This window comes from Pomacea canaliculata, linkage group LG11 (assembly GCF_003073045.1).
Source record: "Pomacea canaliculata isolate SZHN2017 linkage group LG11, ASM307304v1, whole genome shotgun sequence".
NCBI classification, from domain to species: Eukaryota; Metazoa; Mollusca; class Gastropoda; order Architaenioglossa; family Ampullariidae; genus Pomacea; species Pomacea canaliculata.
The window spans coordinates 20,138,725-20,159,969 of NC_037600.1; the positions used below are offsets into that span (position 1 = coordinate 20,138,725).

Here is a 21,245-nt window from a genome sequence, read left to right on the forward strand (position 1 = left end):
TTGTACTAGCACATGAGTAAATGATTTTGTTAGCACATTATATGTATCCTTTTATTCAAGACATAAACTGTCCTAGCATATGAACCAATGGTCGTCTTACAGAAAATTATATCATTGCATTCTAGACAGATACTGTCAGAATATTATATATTATTATTATTGCCCTTCGCACCTCCTGGTGCATAGGCCATCGACGACAGTGTACTGTTGTCGATGTTTTAGTAGCAAGGATTTGTTTTTACGGGGTGGGGGTGCTGGCCCCACGCCCAACCCTCCTTCTTTTTCAGCCGGGCTTGGGACCGTCCTTGGCAGAGAGCAGCCAGCCCTGTAAACAGATGCCACGTGCAGAGAAAGAACAGCATGCCCGAGACGAGAAATGAACTCAGGGCAGCCAACCTTCACTGTATTGGTGACAGGCGCTAACAGCGCTAACCGTTGCGCCACCGGGCCGCTATACTGTCAGAATCCCCATCTTAAAATACTCCTCATCTTGCCGGAGCGGTCCGGTGGCGCAACCATTAGCACCTGTCATCAGTACAGTGAAGGCTGGCTGCCCAGAGTTCATTTCTCGTCTCGGGCACGCTGTTCTTTCTCTGCATGTGGCATCTGTTTACAGGGCTGGCTGCCTTGCCGTAATATGGCCTCAGTTGCTGGCACGGCGTAAAACACCAATGCCCCCCCTCCTCATCTTGCCATATATTAAGATAGCCATTCCATTTTGATTTTTTCTTGCCTCTTGTCATGCTGGCTGGCACATGCACACTTTGAGACGTGAATGGTTATCTTGCGCAAAGGTTCAGATTGTGACACCTGCTCAATTTGGCAAGGATCAGACAAACAGTAAGTTCGATAACTATAAATAAATCATCAACTGCATGCCCACCACAAACATAATCACATGCTATGCTGCATTATTTTTAAGATTTAAAACCTTGAAATTCAAATTACCTGCAAAATGTCTGGATGCTACCTTAGTATAACTATGTTATGCACATGTTTTCAGATTGCAGCTGTACTCTTGTGTTGCAAAAGTACTCTCCATTATAGCAATTAGTGCAGTTGTCCTTGAATAGTTCCTGTTGTCTAAGACACTAATCAGATATGGACTCTGGCTGGCTCTGCTTGAAGCCAACTAGGTGCCACATTGGAACTCAAAAGAAGGTGACACGGTCTTAGTATTTGATATGCCCTGCCATTGTATTTTGTCTTTTAACTGTCAACACTTATGTTTTCTTGAAGACATTGGTGTTAGTCTGTTTATGTTCCATGTCAGTTTGTGATGATGGCCGTCTAGTGGTTTTAGCAAGTTCTACACCAGACACATAAGGTCTATTCAGTAATTTCATGTCAGTTGTCTGAGCTTTTCCTACTCATAAAAATACATGCTTTTTGTTTTAGTAGTTTGATTTTACAAGAGTTCCATCTCACTGCAGGCACACATCAGTATTTCATGCCAGTAAACAAATGGCATGTTGCTGGAGGTAAAGTTCTGACCTTTTATTCCTTGTAAGAAATATAAGTTCTAGAAACCAACCAAACAGAAAAATAGATGGCAGTGACACAGCTGTGGTTGAATCACAGATGATGGTATACAATACAGATTTTCTTTCCCAGGTCCTAGTTAATGAGGTGAAACATTCATTTTTCCTCCTCACTGGTGGGTAATTCACAAGTGACAATAATCTGTAGCAGTAATACCACATTTATGGACGGATTGCAGCATAAGATTCTCAACAATGTACCACATAATGGTGCTTCATACAAAAGTTTCAGAATGTTAGTCAAGACATACATTTAGATAGAATCCCATGGGTGGATGGAACTGTAAAAGGCGCCTTCTATGCAGAAAAGGAAGGAAAGTCCATTGTTATGACCAGAAACCATTCACACACAAGAAAATCTGTTGGTTAAAAAAAATTGTATAAAATAATAGTAAGTACATTGTTTCAATGTTGTTAAGCAGCAATGACCACTAGAAACACAGCACCAATGAGCACATACACATATATCCAGGAAATAAACCGGTGAAGATACATGAACCCGTGACCTACAACCAGACAATCTTTACACTCTTCTTCATCATGCCCTATTCACGATGGCGTTAACGCCTGTGAAGGTTCGGAGGCAATTCTGGTGAAAAGCAAAGAAAAGGGTAAAGATTTATGAGAGAAATTTGAGATATGATGATGTATACCGTGCCAGTAACGTGAAATTTTCTGTCAAAAATAAAAAGAATAAAGTGAAAACCACTTTATATGCATTAGAAAGAAAACAAATCTAAGAGAAAATCAGGTTCCAACTCCCCGCTACCCCCCAATCCCATACTAAAAATAAAATTTCAAGCAAAGCAGCAGATAATGAAGCAAAAGCAAACAGACTGAAAATGACTCAACAAATAACAACCATAACATTTGTTATATTGTACTCTTTTTTTAAAAAAAAGTCTCCAATTTTCATTGTATTGTTAAAAGCAACAAGACAGGCAGTGGTGAAAAACAAACACAAAAAGAGAGAAATTGATGATGATGATCAGCTTGCAAGCAATCTGCACAAACGTTGACTTCAGTTGCTGAGGATTTTGTGCAGATGCATACTTGCAATAGAGGAAAGCCACAGAGGGATGGTGCTGCCTGGTTCTCCATGCAAGGCAGTGAGGATGAATGTGGCTTTGCCCTACCCAACCCAGCTGCTAGTGGAAGCACACTGGTCCAGCCTCAAAGCCAAACCTCTGCCAGGGGTTGCCAAAGTCGCGTGGCAAGAAGTTGATTATGGGCAGACGGTTCACCTTGCTGGTTGTGATTTCAAACACCGTGAAACCATTCTGGCGTCGGTCCTGTGACAGAAAAAGCAGTTTGAATGGTGAAATGTTGTAGGTTTCCTTACAGAATTTCCTGTGTGTATAACAATAATACTCCTAATAATAATTTATTTGATAATGCATCTCTTTGAAGTAGATGTTAACTTTAGGCATTTAAAATAAAGAATAATCACAGGACGGGAACAAAAGGAATGAAAAAGACTGTAACATCATACTCTTAAAGGAATCTCCACAAACCAGAATGGCTACTAACAAAATTCAAAGACTAAATTTCAAGCAAACTTTGAAACAATCGATCACCATTCAAATGAGCCTTCATTTAAGTATTTTGAGAAATGCAAGGAACATCTGTCATCATCACAATCATCCTTTCTGTATTGTTTCGAACACTGCATTTGCAATGAATGTTTGGTCTACATAAGGGAGTTGACGGCAAGCACTTACCCTACAGCCATCATGCACGACTTCTTTAAATGTAAACGTGCTGGTCTCAAACTCATACTCGTTGTCTCCCATCAGAGTCAGTGCAGCGCTGTTATCATTTGCTGACTGATCAAACCAAGCCACTGACCCAGAACAGTAGAAGGTGAAACGCTGTGTGGCTCTTTCACTGAGCAGACGAAGCAAACCCAGCTGTACCGAGGAACCATACTGGATCTGCAGATGTGAGCAAATTATTATTAAGCATTGTGCACAATGGAAGTGGTGACAAAAATGCCGGTGTCCCGAAGGAGTGCCACATACAGCTATGCAGGAACACATGCACTCACCTCTGTGAATATGAGTGCATGTGTACGAGGACAGTTTTGTTTGGTGACACGTTTGACGGACTAAATGTTTTCATTTCATACGAGTTTCAAAGTTCATGTCAAAGATAAATGTTCCAGGCAGTAGAAATGATCACATTTACAAGAAGAAAAATGCAGAATCAAACAGCTGACTTACAGCGAATCCACCACTGAGCTCATTAAACCACTTCTCTTCACCTTCAGGCTTGGTCCATGCCTGCTCAGAGATCTGTAAAAGACATCACCCTCTACCATTGCAAGCATAGTCCACTACTGTAACAAGTTCTGTCTGTTACACTATTACCTTTTATTTCATTTTCTTTCTATGACTTTTCTTGAGGGGTTACAAACGTGCTAGTGCAAAGTACACTGTTGCCAGAAAAATAAGTTTGTGTTCTAGACATGTTGGAATCACTCAAGCATCATGCCCTAGACAGACATCCTTGATGAGAAAACTACAAACACAACCCACCGCACTCAGAATAAACTCACCATGTATTAAATAAAATGTTTCTCACGCACAAACATAAAGTTACCCTGCTGCAAATCTCACTTGGCAAACTAGCTTATTCTTTACCCAGAAATGCTTTAATCTGACAACATTAAAAAAATGATTATAAAATGATGAATAGATGTGGAACGTTGCTAGTTTTTTTTTTTTTCAATTAAAATGTGTATCCTTGGTTTGGATGTTGTAATAACACTGAAAGCCTACCATTTTTGTTTGTGGTGTTGGATATACACAAGTCTCGATTCGACTGGTCATATTGCACCATACTTGCATGGCATCATCAATGGAACCCAGGTTGGGGTCAATCCAGTACCACCCTAAAAGATGAGACCAGAGAAAAAATATTTAGTTCAGCAGCAATTTAATGCTGTTATTGAGTAATACTAATACTGTACTATTATTGAAAACTATCTGCAGAAAAAAGTCAAAGAGTATGTCGCTACATTTTCTAAACATCATTTACCAGAAACATTGGGCAAGAAAGTGAAAAGTAAAGAGAGTGATATCAGCTCTTGCTGTTGAGAAGTATTAATAATTAGCAAAGTACATTTGAAGTCTCTCTATCCCACCTTCCCTACCTCACTCTAACGCACAAACATGCACAAAAAGATCTCTGATTTATAAACCTGTCTTATAGTGAGGATGTCCTAGAGCGATTTCACGGCAGGACAGGGCAGGGTTTTCACGGGTACCTCTAGGGTATTTGAGATTTTGCACCTGAGCCTTGAGGAGGTCAATGTGCTGAAGCATCACCTTTGACAACTCGTGGACCACTTCTTGCACCTGTTCTCAGTGAAAATGCATTTGTACAGATGCATCAGTGTATGTGTACATACACACACATATATATATAACAGCACCAACACAATATTATTGTTTTAGTAGAAATCAGGGAAGAGAATAAAAATGAAACAAAATAACTTATAATACTGGAAAAAGATGCCCAAAATTATTATAAATGGGATGTTAAAAGGTGGTATTTTCTTCACCATAAAAAAAAATAGCTCCGAGTAGGGAAGCACAGAAATGATTGTCAGTATGAGCTGCCTATTCACCTTCAGTCCCTCTCCTTCCTGCTGGCGATCAACAAACTGCATATACAAGCTCTGCATGTCCAGATCAATGTCAGTGGAATCGACCGATCGTCGCTTTCGTCGACGTCGCTTCTTGCGCTTTCGATCCGGTGAATCAGCAGGACTCAGTTCACCACCAGATACGCCAAGTTTGTCACCAGGTGGCCCTGGAGGTCCTGCAGGACCCTGTTAAGAAAAAAAGCACAAAAATAAAACCATAAGCAAAGCAACGTTTCATGCCTTCGGTTACAGTACTCAGCAAACTTAGTGTTCTAATCACCTCTTCTAACATATGGTCAAAATCAGAAAAACAAAATCTTCAAGATTATAACCACAAATAAATATTTAAGAACAGAAATCTTAAATGAAAAATCTAAATCAGAAAAATAAATAAATATTCCAAAATATAGGTCACTAACAAAAAAAAAATTGAGTATTAATTTTGGCATGATATAATCTGAAAAAATCCTGACATCATCAAATGCTATTTTGGTAGGCCAGCTCTCCAAAATATATGATGAACATGCTAATCATGGGTGTTTATTGCAGTCTTTTTGTGGACAGCCTTTTTTGCTGCCTTAAGTCAGCAGTAATCAAGGTATAGTATAAATATCAGGACAGCAAAGTCATCATGGAATAACTATAAATCATCAGAATGCCAAGATGGCATTTCATACTGTTGTAGTTACAGCATTCTCTTCTGTCTTGGTAATCAGTTACCATATGAACTAAATCCCCTCTTTTGCCTAGCTGAAGACAGTCCACAAGTCCTACAAAGTGTACTCACAGATGGACCTTGATCTCCTTTGGATCCAGTCTGGCCCTGTGGATATAAAAAGGTGATGTTTATGGAAAACTCATAGATTAACTCTAATCTAATTCACAAAGTTTCACAGGAATGATCAAACAGTGTATTAAAATCTGTGTTTCTTGCAGTTACGGTGCACAAAATGAGAGTCGATTGTCACAAAATGTAATAGTGACCTATGGCAATGTTGTTTTTGTGACAGGCTTGTAGAAGTGCTCATGTGTTCTTAATGATATTCATGCAGGATTCTAATCAGCCCAGACTTTCCTTATGTAATCAAAACACTCACTGGTTCGCCCTTTGGACCCACTGGGCCAGGTGGTCCCTGCAAAGCAAATTAAAATGAAGAATGGATACATGAGGAAAACGAATGACAAAAGAAGCAGTTCTGATAGTTGCAAGACCAAGTGCAGATTTGTGTGTAAGAGCATCCACTTGTGCACAATACTTTCACACATATACACATTCATATATATTCATAGAGCACAATGCCCATTAAGCCTCAATGCCCTTACAATGTTGGAATGGAAGCACACACACACACACACAAACAAACAAGTATACAAACAAACACTCAGCAACACATAAATAAATTCATACAACACTAAAAAAAAGTATTTAGTTGCAATTGGAAATTGCTGAGCGGTTATGCAATTGTTAGCTCATTGGGCAGCGAGTTTCAGATGTCAGGTCAATAAAACTAAAGGAATGGTGTCCAAAAGATTTGATGATTTGGGACCTTCAGGAGTTCTTCCACAGCAGAAAAAAAGACAACAGGCATTAATATTTGATAATTATTAATATAGTAAAATATAAGAATCATCATCATCATTGTCATCATCATCATTTAGAACCAGCACAAACATTACTTACAGGGATGCCAGGAGAGCCATCATTACCCGGGGGTCCTCTTGGTCCAGGTGGACCCTGCAACAGAGTATGAGTAAACTTTGACCCTAAACATCACATGTTGTTTTGTATATTTTATCAGATCATACACAATAACAAAATGACAGCATGATATAAATTTGTTCTCTTGCTATTGCCTGGCCTATAGCTTTCTCTGCCTTATTACTGCTCACCGGTGGAGTTGTACAAATTATAATATTATGCAAGTACATTTGTAATAGTTTATAATTTGCACTAAATAATTTCAGAAATGACAAAGGTGTTTTGCATGTCCATCTATTTAATGGAAATGATAATGGACATACATACACATGGGATAATAGAAACATATATTGTGAAAGCATTGTCTTTATTTTTTTTTTTTAATTTCATTTGGTTTTGGGGTTTTCTTTTTTCACTCCTATCAACCTATATATCTTCCCATTTGTTTAACACAAGCCAACCAGGGCAACATATTTCATGCAAATGAACACAGTTATTGTGTGAAGTAAATAATGAAAAAATATAAGTAATGAACAACTCACATCTTGTCCTTTGTCACCCTTTTCGCCTGAAGGGCCAATTGGACCTGGTTCACCTTTCTGTCCTTGCTGACCTTCAGGACCCAGGTTACCCATAGCACCACGGTGACCCTGGATAACAAAGAAGATAAGCTGTTGATACCACATTGATGCAAAATGTGTCTAATGCAAAAACTTCCACAATTTTAGTTTACTTCCATTTATTCAACTTTGAATATTTTATCTATATATGGTCCTTTGTAAGAACTGATAAAACTCTGTCCTTTAAGACAAGCATCCCTTTTTCAAAGTTCTATATGTTCCCTGATTCATGAAAATCTTCTTCAACAGCTTTTCCCACTGAATGAGAATTATGGAGAAATGGCTGACATGTCCATCAAACGAATCGTAGAGAGCTGAATAGGAGGCAGAAATCTCCATGAAAGTATCGCTCATGAGATTTTATTAATTTGGGAAGTTGACTGACATTAATATTCCTGATAAGTTATCAGAGAGGTGATGTCTATGGCAGGTTCAGTTTAAATGAATGCACTTTGAGGAAATCTGCATTTCGTTTTGGTAAGGACAGCTGAAACTTAATTTGCCACAAAGTCACTTAATTGTTATAAAAGTCTATTTTTAAACTGCTAAGGCATTTCTCACCTTGATGCCCTTTACTCCTTGACTGCCCTTCTTGCCATCAGGGCCTGGTGGTCCCTGTACAACAGATTATTTTTTCAAAGATTAATATGATAAAAGAGTAAACATTCTTTTGAAGATATTGTGGTTTAAAACAATATTCAAATAATCTTCTAGCTGTTACTGTTTACCTTCTATGTTTTTGCATAAAATACCTAAACTAATATGAAAAAGTATTTCTTATCCTTTAATTCAAAACTGGTATAACTTTAATTCATTCTTTGAGTATAAAAATAGTACAAAACAAGATTTTTTTGTTCAAATACGTTTTTGATAATTATAATTATACAAAAATTACTTTGGTATCCCTCTAAATAAGCATCACAAGTAACAGGAAAGTACTCACAAGTGGTCCTTGCTCTCCTGGTGTTCCAGGTGGACCAGTGGCACCAGGGTCTCCCTAGAAACAGTTAATAAAAAACTGCACTCTCTCTAAGAAATGATAAGTTTTCATCACACCGAAAACAAATATCTGTATTTTTGCATATTTTCATCTACATAATAGTTTTGGTATATGCAATAGGATGTGGGATGGGATTCTACACTACTGATTCATTATCAATGACCTGACAAGGTTAGGGGATGACCTTTAACTATTGATTCCATACTTACTACAGGTCCTGGTTGACCAACGGGTCCAGGAGGACCAAGGGGCCCAGTCACTCCCTGCAAAGTAATTACATTATTGTCATCAAATCTCACCAGTGACTTTTTAATTCTATTCTATTATATTCCATTTTAACTCCTGAAACAAAAATACTATAAAAATATTTGTGTGTGTGTGTGTGCATAAATGTAATCTATGCCTGCACATCTGTACATTAGAGAAAAATATAAAATCTCACAGGTGGGCCTGGCTGTCCTCGTTGACCAGGTGGTCCACGGAATCCTTGATCTCCTTTTGCTCCTGGTTCTCCAGGTGATCCAGGTAATCCAGGTGTTCCCATATCTCCCTGTAGAAAACAATATCATTAATTTAATTTGTGTTTAAGACAAACCTTAATTATTACTTTTTTCTGAAAATTGTAAAAACCTGGTGAAACTGCATTAAAGTGTCATGATAAAATAATCGATCAATCTTGGGTCTCCTGGGCAGACAATAAAGTCTGTTTTGATTTTGATTTGATTTGATTTGCTACTGATCTTAGAAACAAAATAAGAGCAGATTACCTGTTTGCCAGGGATCCCAGGTAAGCCGATTTCTCCTTGTGGTCCAATGGGACCCTGCCAGACAATGAAAAATATATTTGTATCATCAAAATGATTAAAAATTACCAGGTTAGACTATAGTCAAATGAAACTTTCCTTATAAATTTTCTTTCTTTGATACTTGCTAGGCGATTCAACTATTAGGAGCTTAGAGGCTACAGCTGCTCTTTAACCAAACGAATTACTGCCCCTGGTAAGTGGGGTTAGTGGTCCTGGTAAATATCAATGAAAGATAATTTACAAGAAAAATGTTTCATTTCTTTATTAACTATGCCAGACAGCATGACTGCAAAGAAAACAACTATCAGGAGAGGTTTAAAGGTCACTGAGTTTAGGTAGGAAGAGCCCAGACCAAATTCCCTGCAGGTAAAAGGGAACGAGGGGCTGGCTCAGACTTGGAAAAGTTAGCCAATCCAAAAAACAGCTCTAGTCCCAGGAAGTTGGCAGGCAACTAAAGATGTGGCTACAGCAAAATGTGTCGGCTAGCCCTTGAACCAAATGAAATAACTATAGCCAGCTCGTTCTACACCTTGGTACAGTGTAGCAACTGGCTGCTAAAACCACTGACCCCTGTAAACACTGACGTACAGTGTGCTGTGAAGCATCTCAAATACTATGCATGTCTGGTACAATCATTAATATACAGTATTTTTGAAATATTCTACATATCTTGTGCTGTTTGTTACCTATGAAGTACACATTTTGATGTATACATCATATACATCTATTTCTGACAAGTCTTGTAAGTATGTATCTTTGAAGTGTGCTGATGATTCAGTTACCATGACTATGCAGATGAGAGACAACTTAATTCACTAAAAGTAAAAGAAACAAAAAACATTTAATTGATAATCTTACTTGAGGTCCAGGGGGTCCAGGCTCACCATCTAAACCAGGTTCTCCAGGCTCACCCTGAAACACAGCCAATTGTTAAATTCACCCTTCTTCTTTTCATCACACTAACATCATACTTACTGTCACAATATATTAACAATAATTGTCACACTAATATTATTCTTACTGCCAAACAGTATCCATATTTATTGTCCCCCTAACATCTACCTACTGTGTACATGTCTTTCTCTTCACACATGTTTTGTGATGTTGGTGAATGTCCCCGTTCAAAAGTTGGGTGAACTTGGAAAAGTATTCTGCACTGTACAGGTTTCAAGCGGACCAATGTGTGTGCCCCTAGCCCCGAAAGCCAATGCTGCGCACTACCCCAAGAGAGATGTTATTTTTAAAAAAACTTAAAGACCACTGGCTAAGGCAAGAAAAAAACTTCAATGACATTTGGTGGGTAAAATCACAGAAGAGTGTGATATACGATTAACATTCATTAATATATCTCAATTTCAGAGATATTAATATTGTAATATATATCTTATGATTGGTTATCAAAGCAGATTACTCTGGCCCAGGTCATTTGAGAAATAGGGTGTACAAATGATTCATTTAAGGACACACTTTATCTTATGTGGGACTGCTTATGTTTCATCCTGTAGTATGCATTACACTTACACTCAAAGCATATTTGTCGTACTAAAATATTTATTATTGTCACACTAAATTTCCTTTCGCTGTTGCACTAAAAGCTTAATGTGTATTGTTACAATTACAAAGTATGTTAATTAAAAAGCTCCCAAAACAAATGATGAGCTTGAAACTAACTTTCTGCCCTTGATCTCCTGTCTCTCCTTGAGGACCTGCGGGTCCTGTAATGCCCTGAAACATACCAAAGAATGTTTATTGTACCATGAAGATAAGTAGAAATATTTCCAAAACACATCCATATGCTTATTTGGTTACAGCAAGAGAGAATACGTACACACCATGGCTACCTGTCCAAAACTCATTACAAAAAGTTTCAACTCTAAAGTACACACAAGAACAATATCATTAACACATGTTAACACATTAACACAAGCGATAATTACGCTAAAGTTGTATGCTGGAATTTCAGCAAGTTCCCACGGAGTGGACTTCATTGTCCACACTTACTTTGTCTCCCTTTTCACCATCTGTGCCCCGCTCTCCTTGTGGTCCGGGGTCACCTGCCCGGCCGCGCTGCCCCTCCTCTCCTTTAGGTCCGGGTGGGCCAGGGGGACCCTGCAGCAGAAGAAAAGAAGTTTAAAGGACAGGACAGGCATTTGAACATCACTAACCTGGTGTGGCATGTTCTGGCATCTCTCCATCCTCATGTTTGACTTTGGGTTGTGACATGATCTCCACATTCAGCATAATGAGCTCCCCTCTATGGCCTGGGAGCTGTCCTATTATTATCATTACTGCTACTAAAAGACAGTTGTTACAGCTGAAATATTATTGTAATGCATTCTTGACACAATAACTGGGGCAGATGCACTTTAATATTAAATATAGAATATTAAAACAAGAAACAGATTTGTATTTATAGTCAGAAAGTTTTGTTTTTATAGTCAGACGGCATCATTATGAACAGGGTGTATTTACATTCAGGTCTGCATTTATAGTCATAGAAGATGGTATTTCTAGTCAGATAGGATGATATTATGGTTAGGCAGAGTATATTTCCTTTAAGACATTAAGCAGGAAGGTATTGATAATGGGTGGGATGAACTGTAGTCAGATATGATGTGTTTACAGACAGGAAGATATCTACAGCCAAGCAGAATATGGCCTTTATGGTAAGACAGGATTTATTTAAAGTTAAGAGATTGTAGCATTTTGGAGCACTCAGGATGATATTTGCAGTCAGACAATGACATTTGCAGTGAGACAGGATGGTATTTATTGTCAGGTTAGATGGATTTATCGTCAGAAAGGATGGTGTTGAACATTAAGATATAGAGATGTGATGGCTAACTGAAAGCACCATGAAGGAGAAGACTTACCCTCTCGGCATCGAGTCCAGGTGCACCAGGGGGGCCAGGTGGTCCTTGTTCACCTTTCATACCCATGGGACCTTCGGAGCCTGGATTGCCTGCCACACCTGCAGAGCCCTGCACACAGAAATATAACAGGTCGAAAGCATCTAGCTTGGTAGTTCAGACAAAGACAGACAATTAGGATCAATGGGTAAATTAGGGTTGCTTTATTATCAGACAAACCTGTTTCAATGAATAATTAACAATGAAATGAATTTGTATTTTAAGAGCGAAAAAATATATGGGATATGGTGTGAAATCTGCTGGGCTGGACAAGGTCAAAGTCAAGGAAAAAAACTCACGGGAGGTCCTGGTGGTCCAGAATTTCCAAGAGGCCCTGGAGCTCCTGGTGGGCCCTGTGGAAAGAAAAGGTCATGACAGTCAGGGGTGAGAAGATAAAGATGTGGAGGACAGCCATACATAAAGATAATAAATACTGAGCTTTCAATGCTCACCTTGCATGACATTATTATGTAGTCTGTATAAAAAAATAAAATGATCTTTCAAGTGAATCACTGACTTTATACCAAAAACATCCAAATTTTATGTTTATTACTCAAGTTTTTATTAAAGGTTGAAAGTTTGTCAGAATCTTTCTATGACTGTAACACTGGTCATGACTCCTCAACATGTGAATATTTTTACCTTGACACCTGGGTCACCTTGGTCTCCCTTTTGCCCTGGTTGTCCAGGTAATCCCTGAAGTCCAGGAAGTCCAGTGGGTCCTAAGAGTCCGCGTGGACCTTCAGATCCCTGTCGTAGTGAAATGAATTCCAAAAAGATGTGTTTTAGTGAAGAGACAAGGATTTGGGAAAAAGAAAAACTTATAAGGACTCCATAATGATCACCATATTAACCAATCCTCCATGTCTGCTTACTTTGATTGGCTGGTTGATCATGTGATCCATATACTTCATCAAAACCAGACCCTAGGGACATGATGTAAAAGTCTCCTACATTTTCTCCTCTTTTCCCAATTTTACATGTCTCCTGCAATCCACAATATGATCAGAATTTTAATGGGCTCTGCTGGGGAAGGATCCCTATGGCCTCAAAGAACTTTATGAGAAACAGAACAATCACAGGTACCTTAGTTCCAGGCGGTCCTTGCAATCCTATGGTTCCTGGCTCACCAGGTGGACCCTATTAACAAAAATAAATAAAATAAGTGCATAAATAAAATACAGTCTCTGAAAACTTTGCAGACCTCACCTCTGCATAAGGAGTTGTGAATTTCATTAGCTTCTCATCTTTCCAGGCAGTACAAACGTTTGCTAAAATACCTGCATAATAAAACTTGACTTTTTTTATATACATGCATAATATTTCAACCATTTCAAATGACTTACTGGAGGTCCAGGGGGTCCTTGCAAGCCTAGTGGTCCCTGGGGTCCTGGAGGGCCCTGAAACAAAAGTGACTCCTTTATACCATCTTCAGGATATCACTCCACGTTAATTAAGGAAAAACAGTTAGATTAAAATGCATCACTGACTAGACGTACAGTCACACAAAACCAAGATGAAGTTTATGTAGGTCTTTTCCCAAAGAGTTAGGCTATAGTGAAATTTTGACAGGCTGTTGAAGAACCATTATTGATAGGCAAAGGTGTCATGAAAGATAAATGACTGAATCATAACCGTCACATACATGCAGTTATCCTAAAAATTAGTATTTGTTGTAAAAATAAATACCTGTGGACCATGGTCACCTTTCATTCCTATCTCACCAGGACTACCCCGGTCACCCTGCAACATAACAAGCACTTGATGAAGTATAAAGTATGAACGTACAATAGAAGTGCACTGAATATGATGAGTACAGATGAATTACAAACCAAGCAAGTATTCATAGTATGTGCAGCACATGATTGTAAAATATTTTCAAGGTTGTCTGCAAGAAGCTCAAACATTCAGATTCTTCTGCTGTTTGAAAAGTACTGTGAAAAAGGAAACAGAAAAATTAAGTTTTTTTCTTACCTTATCTCCATCCATACCAGGTGGGCCAACTGGGCCTGGGGGACCACGATAACCCTATTCAAAATCAACAAAAGAATGTATGACCACAAATACATCACTTTCTGTACAGGAAGACTATGTTTCATTCCAGAAGGATCATGCACTAATTCAGGATGACTGGGAAAAACTAGATGTAAAATAAAACTCTTATTTTCCATCATGAACCTTACAATGGAAACCAGAATTCAAAAGTTTCCATAAATACATTTTCATCATCTTGATGTTGATTTGAGCACAAACACTTAATGGCTTACACTCATATCATACCAAGCAATCTTTCTTGAAAGAGCTGCTTTATGGATACAACTTTGCAAGTGACAAAGAGTCAATGAGGGCTATATAATAATGACTATATTCTTACTTACCCTTGGACCAGGGCTACCTTCGATACCTTGAAGTCCAGCTGGACCTTCAGGTCCCTGAAAGATTACATCAGCAGCAACAATATAGACTTGACATTGATCAACTGGCTTACAGAAATTATGATTACCCCATGAAAATGCTAACGACTAATATTTTAACAAAGCTTGATGACTAGTACTCAGATTTGGGCATATGAAGTTTACCTTTACCCACCAGAACATCTCTAAATAATCTTCTTCTTCTTCTTGTCCTCTTCGTGCATCAGGTTGCACATAAGGCCTCTCTAAATAATCATCACCATATTTTTAAGTGATTATATATAGCTCCTTCATAAAATACATCCTGATTAAAGCCTGTAAAATGATAGCACATTACTGTAATTAGCTAAATCTACCTGATAAGATATCCTCCTGATCATTTCCTTCATAAAATACATCCCAATCAAAGCCTATAGCTGTTAAATGACCATACACTACTGTGCTGAAAAGACATCTCACCACATCACCCTTTGGTCCTGCAGCTCCTATTCCTCCAGGTGGCCCAGGTGCTCCCTAGATATGTAAATAAAAAAAAAACACTTTTCAGGTGAATTAATAAACACATATTTCTTGCAAAATCTTGTATTTTATTTTTAGTGTAATTTATACAGGAATGCATTTCTTTCATGTCACAAATGTTACAGAAAATTTACTTGCTTACCGGCATGCCAGATGGTCCTGCTGCTCCAGGCTCTCCAGGTGAGCCTTTGTCACCCTGTAAAAATAAATTTTCATCTGCATTACAAATATTCTTCCCCATTTCTGCAATACCGGAATAGCATGAAGCTAGTAGGCATAGAACCGTTTCCCAGTGACCTCACAACCTCTCTGATGGGTTGTACAAAGAGGGAGGAATGGATTGGGGGCACTGTGGCGACAAGGTACATTCTAGAATATTCATTGTAGGAGGAATAAGACGGTGAAGCAGTAAGGGACAAGGTCAATCTGAGAGAGAGTTAGGGATTGATTGTCAATGTTTCCCCTATGCCAGGAACATCAACTGACGTCCAATTAAAGCTCATTATGCTTCGGGCAGTAAATGCGAAGTGACATTGATTCAGACTAAAAAATTAAGGAAGGCTGCTTTAAATGAATAAAACAATCACTTACAGGAATTCCAGGAGGACCAGAAGGGCCTGAGTCACCGCGTGGTCCTTCACTGCCCTACAATGGATAAGAAGTATATCTATAAATGCATGAAATAACAATAAAAGTCCTACACTGTAAGCACTACACAATAAAAAAGCATGGGACATACAACTGCCTTCTATAAACATTAATAACATATACCATGGCCAGTGGTATATTCTGTTTCCATAACTCTTTTCATTTGTCTGAAATTGTCTTTTCCTGCTCAAACAATGTTAATGTTTAGAGTTTAATACTGATGCTACATTTTGTTGATATAAATGACATGAAAATGCTGTGCAAATAACAATATTATTAATAAAATGCTGCTGAATTCATGAGTGCCATAGCATTACCAACATGACACTGGAATACTCACAGGTGGACCTGGAAAGCCCCGGCCACCAGGGAAGCCGCCAAGACCAGGAGGTCCAGGGGGTCCTGGGTTACCTTGAGGTCCTGTGTTACCCTTTAAAGACAAGTATAAGGAAAATCCCTGTAATCTCATCCATAAACATTTTTTTTACCAAATGTCTTCCAAAATTTTTGATGGTCTTGTTTTTAAACAATAGTTGCCATTGAACTATATTTTAGTCAATGACTACTATCATGTCACACCCACACAATTAGTTTTTTTCCCACCCTGGAATGGTTTCAGAAAATGATCAGAAAAATGAAACACAAGACAATGACATTGTGTTGGCATGAAAAGATCCCATCTTAAGATAATGGTATTGTGTTGGCATGAAAAGATCCTATCTCAAGAGCCTCACTCTCTCTCCTGATTTGCCTGCAGGTCCTGGAAGTCCTGGTTCACCGGGAAGTCCCTAAAAAAACACAGAATACCATATTGTAATTCCTTTCCAACAATAAGTCAAAGTACAAAGTCCAGTTTCAATATATGATTGCATGCGGGAGAAAATATTTAATCATCAATAAATAGAAAAAATTCTTGTTCAGCTCTAAGACTGCTGTGTAAAGTTATAGTGAAGCTTAGACCGATGACCTCAACCATGTAGACAAAAAAGACTATGTGCTACAAATCCCATTAATCTATATCAGTTCTTTTCCTTATCATCATCATCATCATCATCATGATCATGTTGCATCTGTTCTCAAATTAGCTCACAGGGTTTCCAGGTGCTCCTCTTTCACCATCAGCGCCTCCCTCACCAGGTGGGCCCTGTGAACAGGTAAACAGTGACAAAGAATGTGAGATGATTACCATTAACTAATTTAAAAGAATGATAGGAGATGCAACTCCCAACATCCACTCAAACCAATCATCTCCACTCTCTCTCACACACACAGACCTTCTACCCACATTCTCTCTCTCTCTCTTGAACATAAGTAAAGTTCAGTATAAGAAAGCTGGAAAATACCCTGGATCAGATACAGTATAATCACATTTCACACAGCACAGGAAAACCTTAATGTATAGCCAAGTGGTATTAGTAGCAGCTACAATCATAAATGTAGTAACCCACACAACACTGTGACATCTGAAATTTTAAACAGGACCCCATTTTAAGGCAACTCACTAAATATTAAATGTTTAAAGGAATATAGGGACTAAAATTATCACTCTAACCACATGAAATAAGTTTCAAACTCACAGGTGCTCCTATAACACCAACAATACCAGGCTGGCCAGATGCACCAGGTAGACCCTGTAAAGAAAAGCATTGGACATCATTTAAATGTTTTTTCACCAGAATATATCATTTATAATAGGGACAAATATTTGAAATAAAAAATACATATTTTTAAAACTGAGAATCTGTGTTTGGATGATTTCTCTTAACTGAGTTAAAGTGATCTGGAAGCAGACCTGCATGACTGAATACACATGATGAATCTCAGTATGGATCAGGTCATTTCTGCATGTACTCTACTTCAAATAGCGTAGAACAATGTGCAGTGTGGTTACTTGACATCGCCTGAAGAGTGTGCGATGTACAACAGAATGTGCAGTTGTATGATAAATCTACTTAGGCCAAGGCATTATGGGAGACAGTGTCCGATGTTATTGGTGATACCAATATTAAAAGCAAGATCACAACAGATTAAACGAACAACTCACAGGTTCTCCTCTGTCACCTGGGGGTCCAACTTGACCATCTTTACCAGGAACACCCTGCATCACACAATAATAGTTAGTTAAGCAGCATAGCTAATAATAATAACAGACTCAGCAGCTGAAGCAGCAACAATACAAATAATCATATAGCCAAGTGTTCATAGACACTTGGATGTACAGATATATGAATGCATAGATACACACACAACTGCATATGTACGTGCTCTAATGTATAAATACACACAATGATGCTGACTCAGTAAGGTCTAAGGGAGAGTGAGACGATGAAAATTATGTAACAAAAAATGTATCATGTAAACTCACAGAAGGACCTTGGGGACCCATGATGCCAACAGGTCCAGGTGGTCCTTGGATACCTTGTTCACCCGTGAAACCTGGGGGGCCAGGTGGACCTGGGTCACCTTTGGGACCAGGTGGCCCAGGTATACCTTGCTTGCCTCGTTCTCCAATCTGGCCCTGTGATGTACAGTTGGAAACGCTTTATATCCATTCAGAAACTTGCATGTGAACATTCATGAAAATGCATGTATGCATGCACAGATAACACAGTCATGCTCAAATATACATACAGTAATGCATAAACACATCACTAAAGCCATTGTCATCTTTATCATCACTGTCCTCATCTGATCCTTCACATTTGTACTTACCCTCACACCAGGCTCACCGATCTCTCCAGGTGGTCCAGGCAAGCCCTACAATGCAATAACAACCCCATAAGTACAACACTGGAAGAAGTTCAACCCAGTAAGTACAATTTTGCAGTCATCAACATAAGATTTATGTCAAAGTTATGTTCTACCAAGTAGAACTTATTCTTAGTCTCACAATCTTTTGCAGTGAAAATCTCCCAAGTAATTGAATAATTTCTATATTTTAATGAAATAATGATTTTGAATTTTCATTTAATAGTTATCATCTTACGCTTTTTCACTTGTTATGCAACAATTTACAAAGACTTTTATTAATTACTTTTTATAATTACTCTATGTTTGCGGCTTCTTGCATGTAGACTGTGATTGCAATGGACTTTAAATACTGATCTTTACCACTTACTCTCTTTCCTCTCAGACCTCGACGTCCTCGTCGCCCAGAGCGTCCCAGCTCTCCCTGTGGAAATGAAGTAGAATATCATGTACATGAGAGTTCTGAGCTATGCAAATCAATACATCATTCTAGCATGGTCATTTCTTAAACTGTTCAGCATTGTGGTGAGTGTAATGCATTACCTTTTGACCTTGACCACCTGTGTAGCCGGGGAATCCAGGATTACCAACACGACCCTGTGAATATTTACAAAAAAGTTCTTTTATCAAACAAGAATTAAAAGCATAAATACAATCTTTAGAAAATTGTTCTGCTTTCTTCATCTTTACATACATACACCTGTACCTATGATGGCTGGTCAAGTGTACCTGGGACAAATATTTCGATCGATATGTTCACTTTGACAAAAGTTATTTGACTTTTCTTAGCAGCAAGCTGAAAGCAGGATTACCCTCAAAATGTTGCTAGAAAGTAACTAAATGTTGCATTGACCCTTACAGAATAAGCAGCTGCTGTATGTGTTTGTACTAGATTCACTTCTGTCAGGCACTTAGGTGAGTATGTAGTGCTCGTTGTCTTTCTAATTAATATTAACAAACAAATTCTGACCTTCTCGCCAATCAATCCTGGTGGTCCAGTTTCTCCAGGGGGTCCGTCATCACCCTGTGCAGCAAAGCTCAAGTCATTTCATTGTGTACAATCAAGAATACAGGTCGAATAAGAAGCTATGAAGTACGTGCTCTTCAATGCCAACCTATATAAAAATAGACTTCATAAGAACACAGGCTGTGGTCAGCAAAGATATGGATCAAAAATGACCAGTCAGTGTCATCAAAATGCTTATACACTTATGATAAAACTCTTATAAACTTTATAGCAATCTTCTGATGTTTATAATCTTTATATACTTTTGAAAAATGGACATCTGATCAGGACCGTAGGACAGTTTGTCATGTGATTGGGTTACACTGGAAGGTTAGGGCTATGTTTCTAACAAACCTTTGGTCCATCAATGCCCTCGATGCCTGAAGAACCTCGGACACCTTTCAGGCCTTTGTCTCCTTTGGATCCTATTTCGCCCCGTTCTCCATCACGTCCACCTTCACCCTGTAAAGATCACTCAAACGCTTAAGAAAAACTGTCATGAGCAGAAGGCATCTTAAAAGAACTAAAAGAAAATTAAGCTGAAGATGTTTGCCACACAGGCATCAATAAAATTAAAACTTTTTGAAAGCTTAGTAAGTCAATAATGTTAGAAAGGCTTGCAGATATCATAGGACATGGTGGGTTAAAAAAATCCAAACCTTATCTCCCTTTTCTCCTTGAGTACCACGACCTCCTGTGTCACCCTAGATAATAACAGAAAATAATATATATCAGTTATGCTATAATACTAATTTGTTTAATATCTGATCTTTCCTTTACTTTAGTTTATTTTCATATTGAATTAAAAAATATCTTTATTAATAAAATGAATGACACACTGAAAGTACCTTTATTTGTTCAAAATGGCAAAGGATAACAGAGCAGGCCTTTGTAAACTTACCTTGACACCTCTAGGACCAGGGTATCCACCTACTCCTTGCAATCCCATAGGACCCTAATATAGAAAAATTGGAGAGAAAACAATGTTTTACTTGGTTATTTATTTATTTTTGTTAGTGATTTAAAATATAGGCCTTTTTATTTATCCAAACAAATGCTAAAACATTGTTCATTCATTCTGAAAGACTATAAGATCCTAATTCACAAATGTAAGATCTCATTTTCACATCCTATCTCTTAAATGCTTGATGATAGTACTCATCATATTTACCTGATCTCCTTTTGCGCCTACTTCTCCTGCAGATCCAGGTAGGCCCTGTCAAAATAAATAAATAAGATTTTTAATATGAATTTTCACAAAGAGCTTACTCAAACTGTAAACATTGCAGTTCAGTATGCTTTAATTATATTTGAGCATGGATACACTTTTTTTAAAGTAAATGTTTGAGGCAAACTCACTGGAGGACCAAGGGCGCCAGGCTGACCGGGCAGTCCAGGTTTACCTGTAGCACCAGGAATACCTTGAGGTCCAAGGGGCCCTAAAGGTCCTGGAGGCCCCTGTTAACAAAAGTAATAGTTATAATTCAATTGGTTTAAAATTGTTCAAAACCAAAACATATATCCAAGAAAGGTATCAAAAAAATATTTATTTTAGTCCAAAATGAACAAAATAATATAGCAGTCAATTATATAAATTTTACCTGTCTTACAGATATAAGCAATTGACATTTTGAGTGTCTGAATGGTAAAATTACTTCAGGATCTATAGCATGCAGGCATTTGGTT

At 38.1% G+C, this 21,245-nt stretch overlaps 1 protein-coding gene across 1 annotated transcript in view; it reads right to left on the minus strand.

Annotated features, from left to right (window-relative positions):
* Positions 1-1,476: 1,476 nt before the first annotated feature.
* The window catches only part of LOC112574681 (collagen alpha-1(I) chain-like), a 54,110-nt gene continuing 34,341 nt past the window's right edge, over positions 1,477-21,245 (minus strand). The window contains exons 20-63 of the mRNA XM_025255908.1: positions 20,919-21,017; positions 20,731-20,775; positions 20,461-20,514; positions 20,219-20,263; positions 19,914-20,021; positions 19,524-19,577; positions 19,097-19,150; positions 18,924-18,977; positions 18,518-18,562; positions 18,171-18,323; positions 17,850-17,903; positions 17,383-17,436; positions 16,896-16,949; positions 16,540-16,593; positions 16,146-16,235; positions 15,749-15,802; positions 15,300-15,353; positions 15,098-15,151; positions 14,603-14,656; positions 14,199-14,252; positions 13,914-13,967; positions 13,571-13,624; positions 13,311-13,364; positions 12,867-12,974; positions 12,524-12,577; positions 12,189-12,296; positions 11,317-11,424; positions 10,987-11,040; positions 10,174-10,227; positions 9,277-9,330; positions 8,952-9,059; positions 8,719-8,772; positions 8,453-8,506; positions 8,071-8,124; positions 7,432-7,539; positions 6,872-6,925; positions 6,288-6,323; positions 5,978-6,013; positions 5,173-5,376; positions 4,744-4,900; positions 4,322-4,434; positions 3,764-3,835; positions 3,263-3,475; positions 1,477-2,833 (exon numbers count right to left, since the gene is read on the minus strand). Of these exons, the coding sequence (XP_025111693.1) occupies positions 2,690-2,833; positions 3,263-3,475; positions 3,764-3,835; positions 4,322-4,434; positions 4,744-4,900; positions 5,173-5,376; positions 5,978-6,013; positions 6,288-6,323; positions 6,872-6,925; positions 7,432-7,539; positions 8,071-8,124; positions 8,453-8,506; positions 8,719-8,772; positions 8,952-9,059; positions 9,277-9,330; positions 10,174-10,227; positions 10,987-11,040; positions 11,317-11,424; positions 12,189-12,296; positions 12,524-12,577; positions 12,867-12,974; positions 13,311-13,364; positions 13,571-13,624; positions 13,914-13,967; positions 14,199-14,252; positions 14,603-14,656; positions 15,098-15,151; positions 15,300-15,353; positions 15,749-15,802; positions 16,146-16,235; positions 16,540-16,593; positions 16,896-16,949; positions 17,383-17,436; positions 17,850-17,903; positions 18,171-18,323; positions 18,518-18,562; positions 18,924-18,977; positions 19,097-19,150; positions 19,524-19,577; positions 19,914-20,021; positions 20,219-20,263; positions 20,461-20,514; positions 20,731-20,775; positions 20,919-21,017 (3,396 nt within the window). The 3' untranslated portion in view covers positions 1,477-2,689. The remainder of the gene's footprint in view (positions 2,834-3,262; positions 3,476-3,763; positions 3,836-4,321; positions 4,435-4,743; positions 4,901-5,172; positions 5,377-5,977; positions 6,014-6,287; positions 6,324-6,871; positions 6,926-7,431; positions 7,540-8,070; positions 8,125-8,452; positions 8,507-8,718; positions 8,773-8,951; positions 9,060-9,276; positions 9,331-10,173; positions 10,228-10,986; positions 11,041-11,316; positions 11,425-12,188; positions 12,297-12,523; positions 12,578-12,866; positions 12,975-13,310; positions 13,365-13,570; positions 13,625-13,913; positions 13,968-14,198; positions 14,253-14,602; positions 14,657-15,097; positions 15,152-15,299; positions 15,354-15,748; positions 15,803-16,145; positions 16,236-16,539; positions 16,594-16,895; positions 16,950-17,382; positions 17,437-17,849; positions 17,904-18,170; positions 18,324-18,517; positions 18,563-18,923; positions 18,978-19,096; positions 19,151-19,523; positions 19,578-19,913; positions 20,022-20,218; positions 20,264-20,460; positions 20,515-20,730; positions 20,776-20,918; positions 21,018-21,245) is intronic.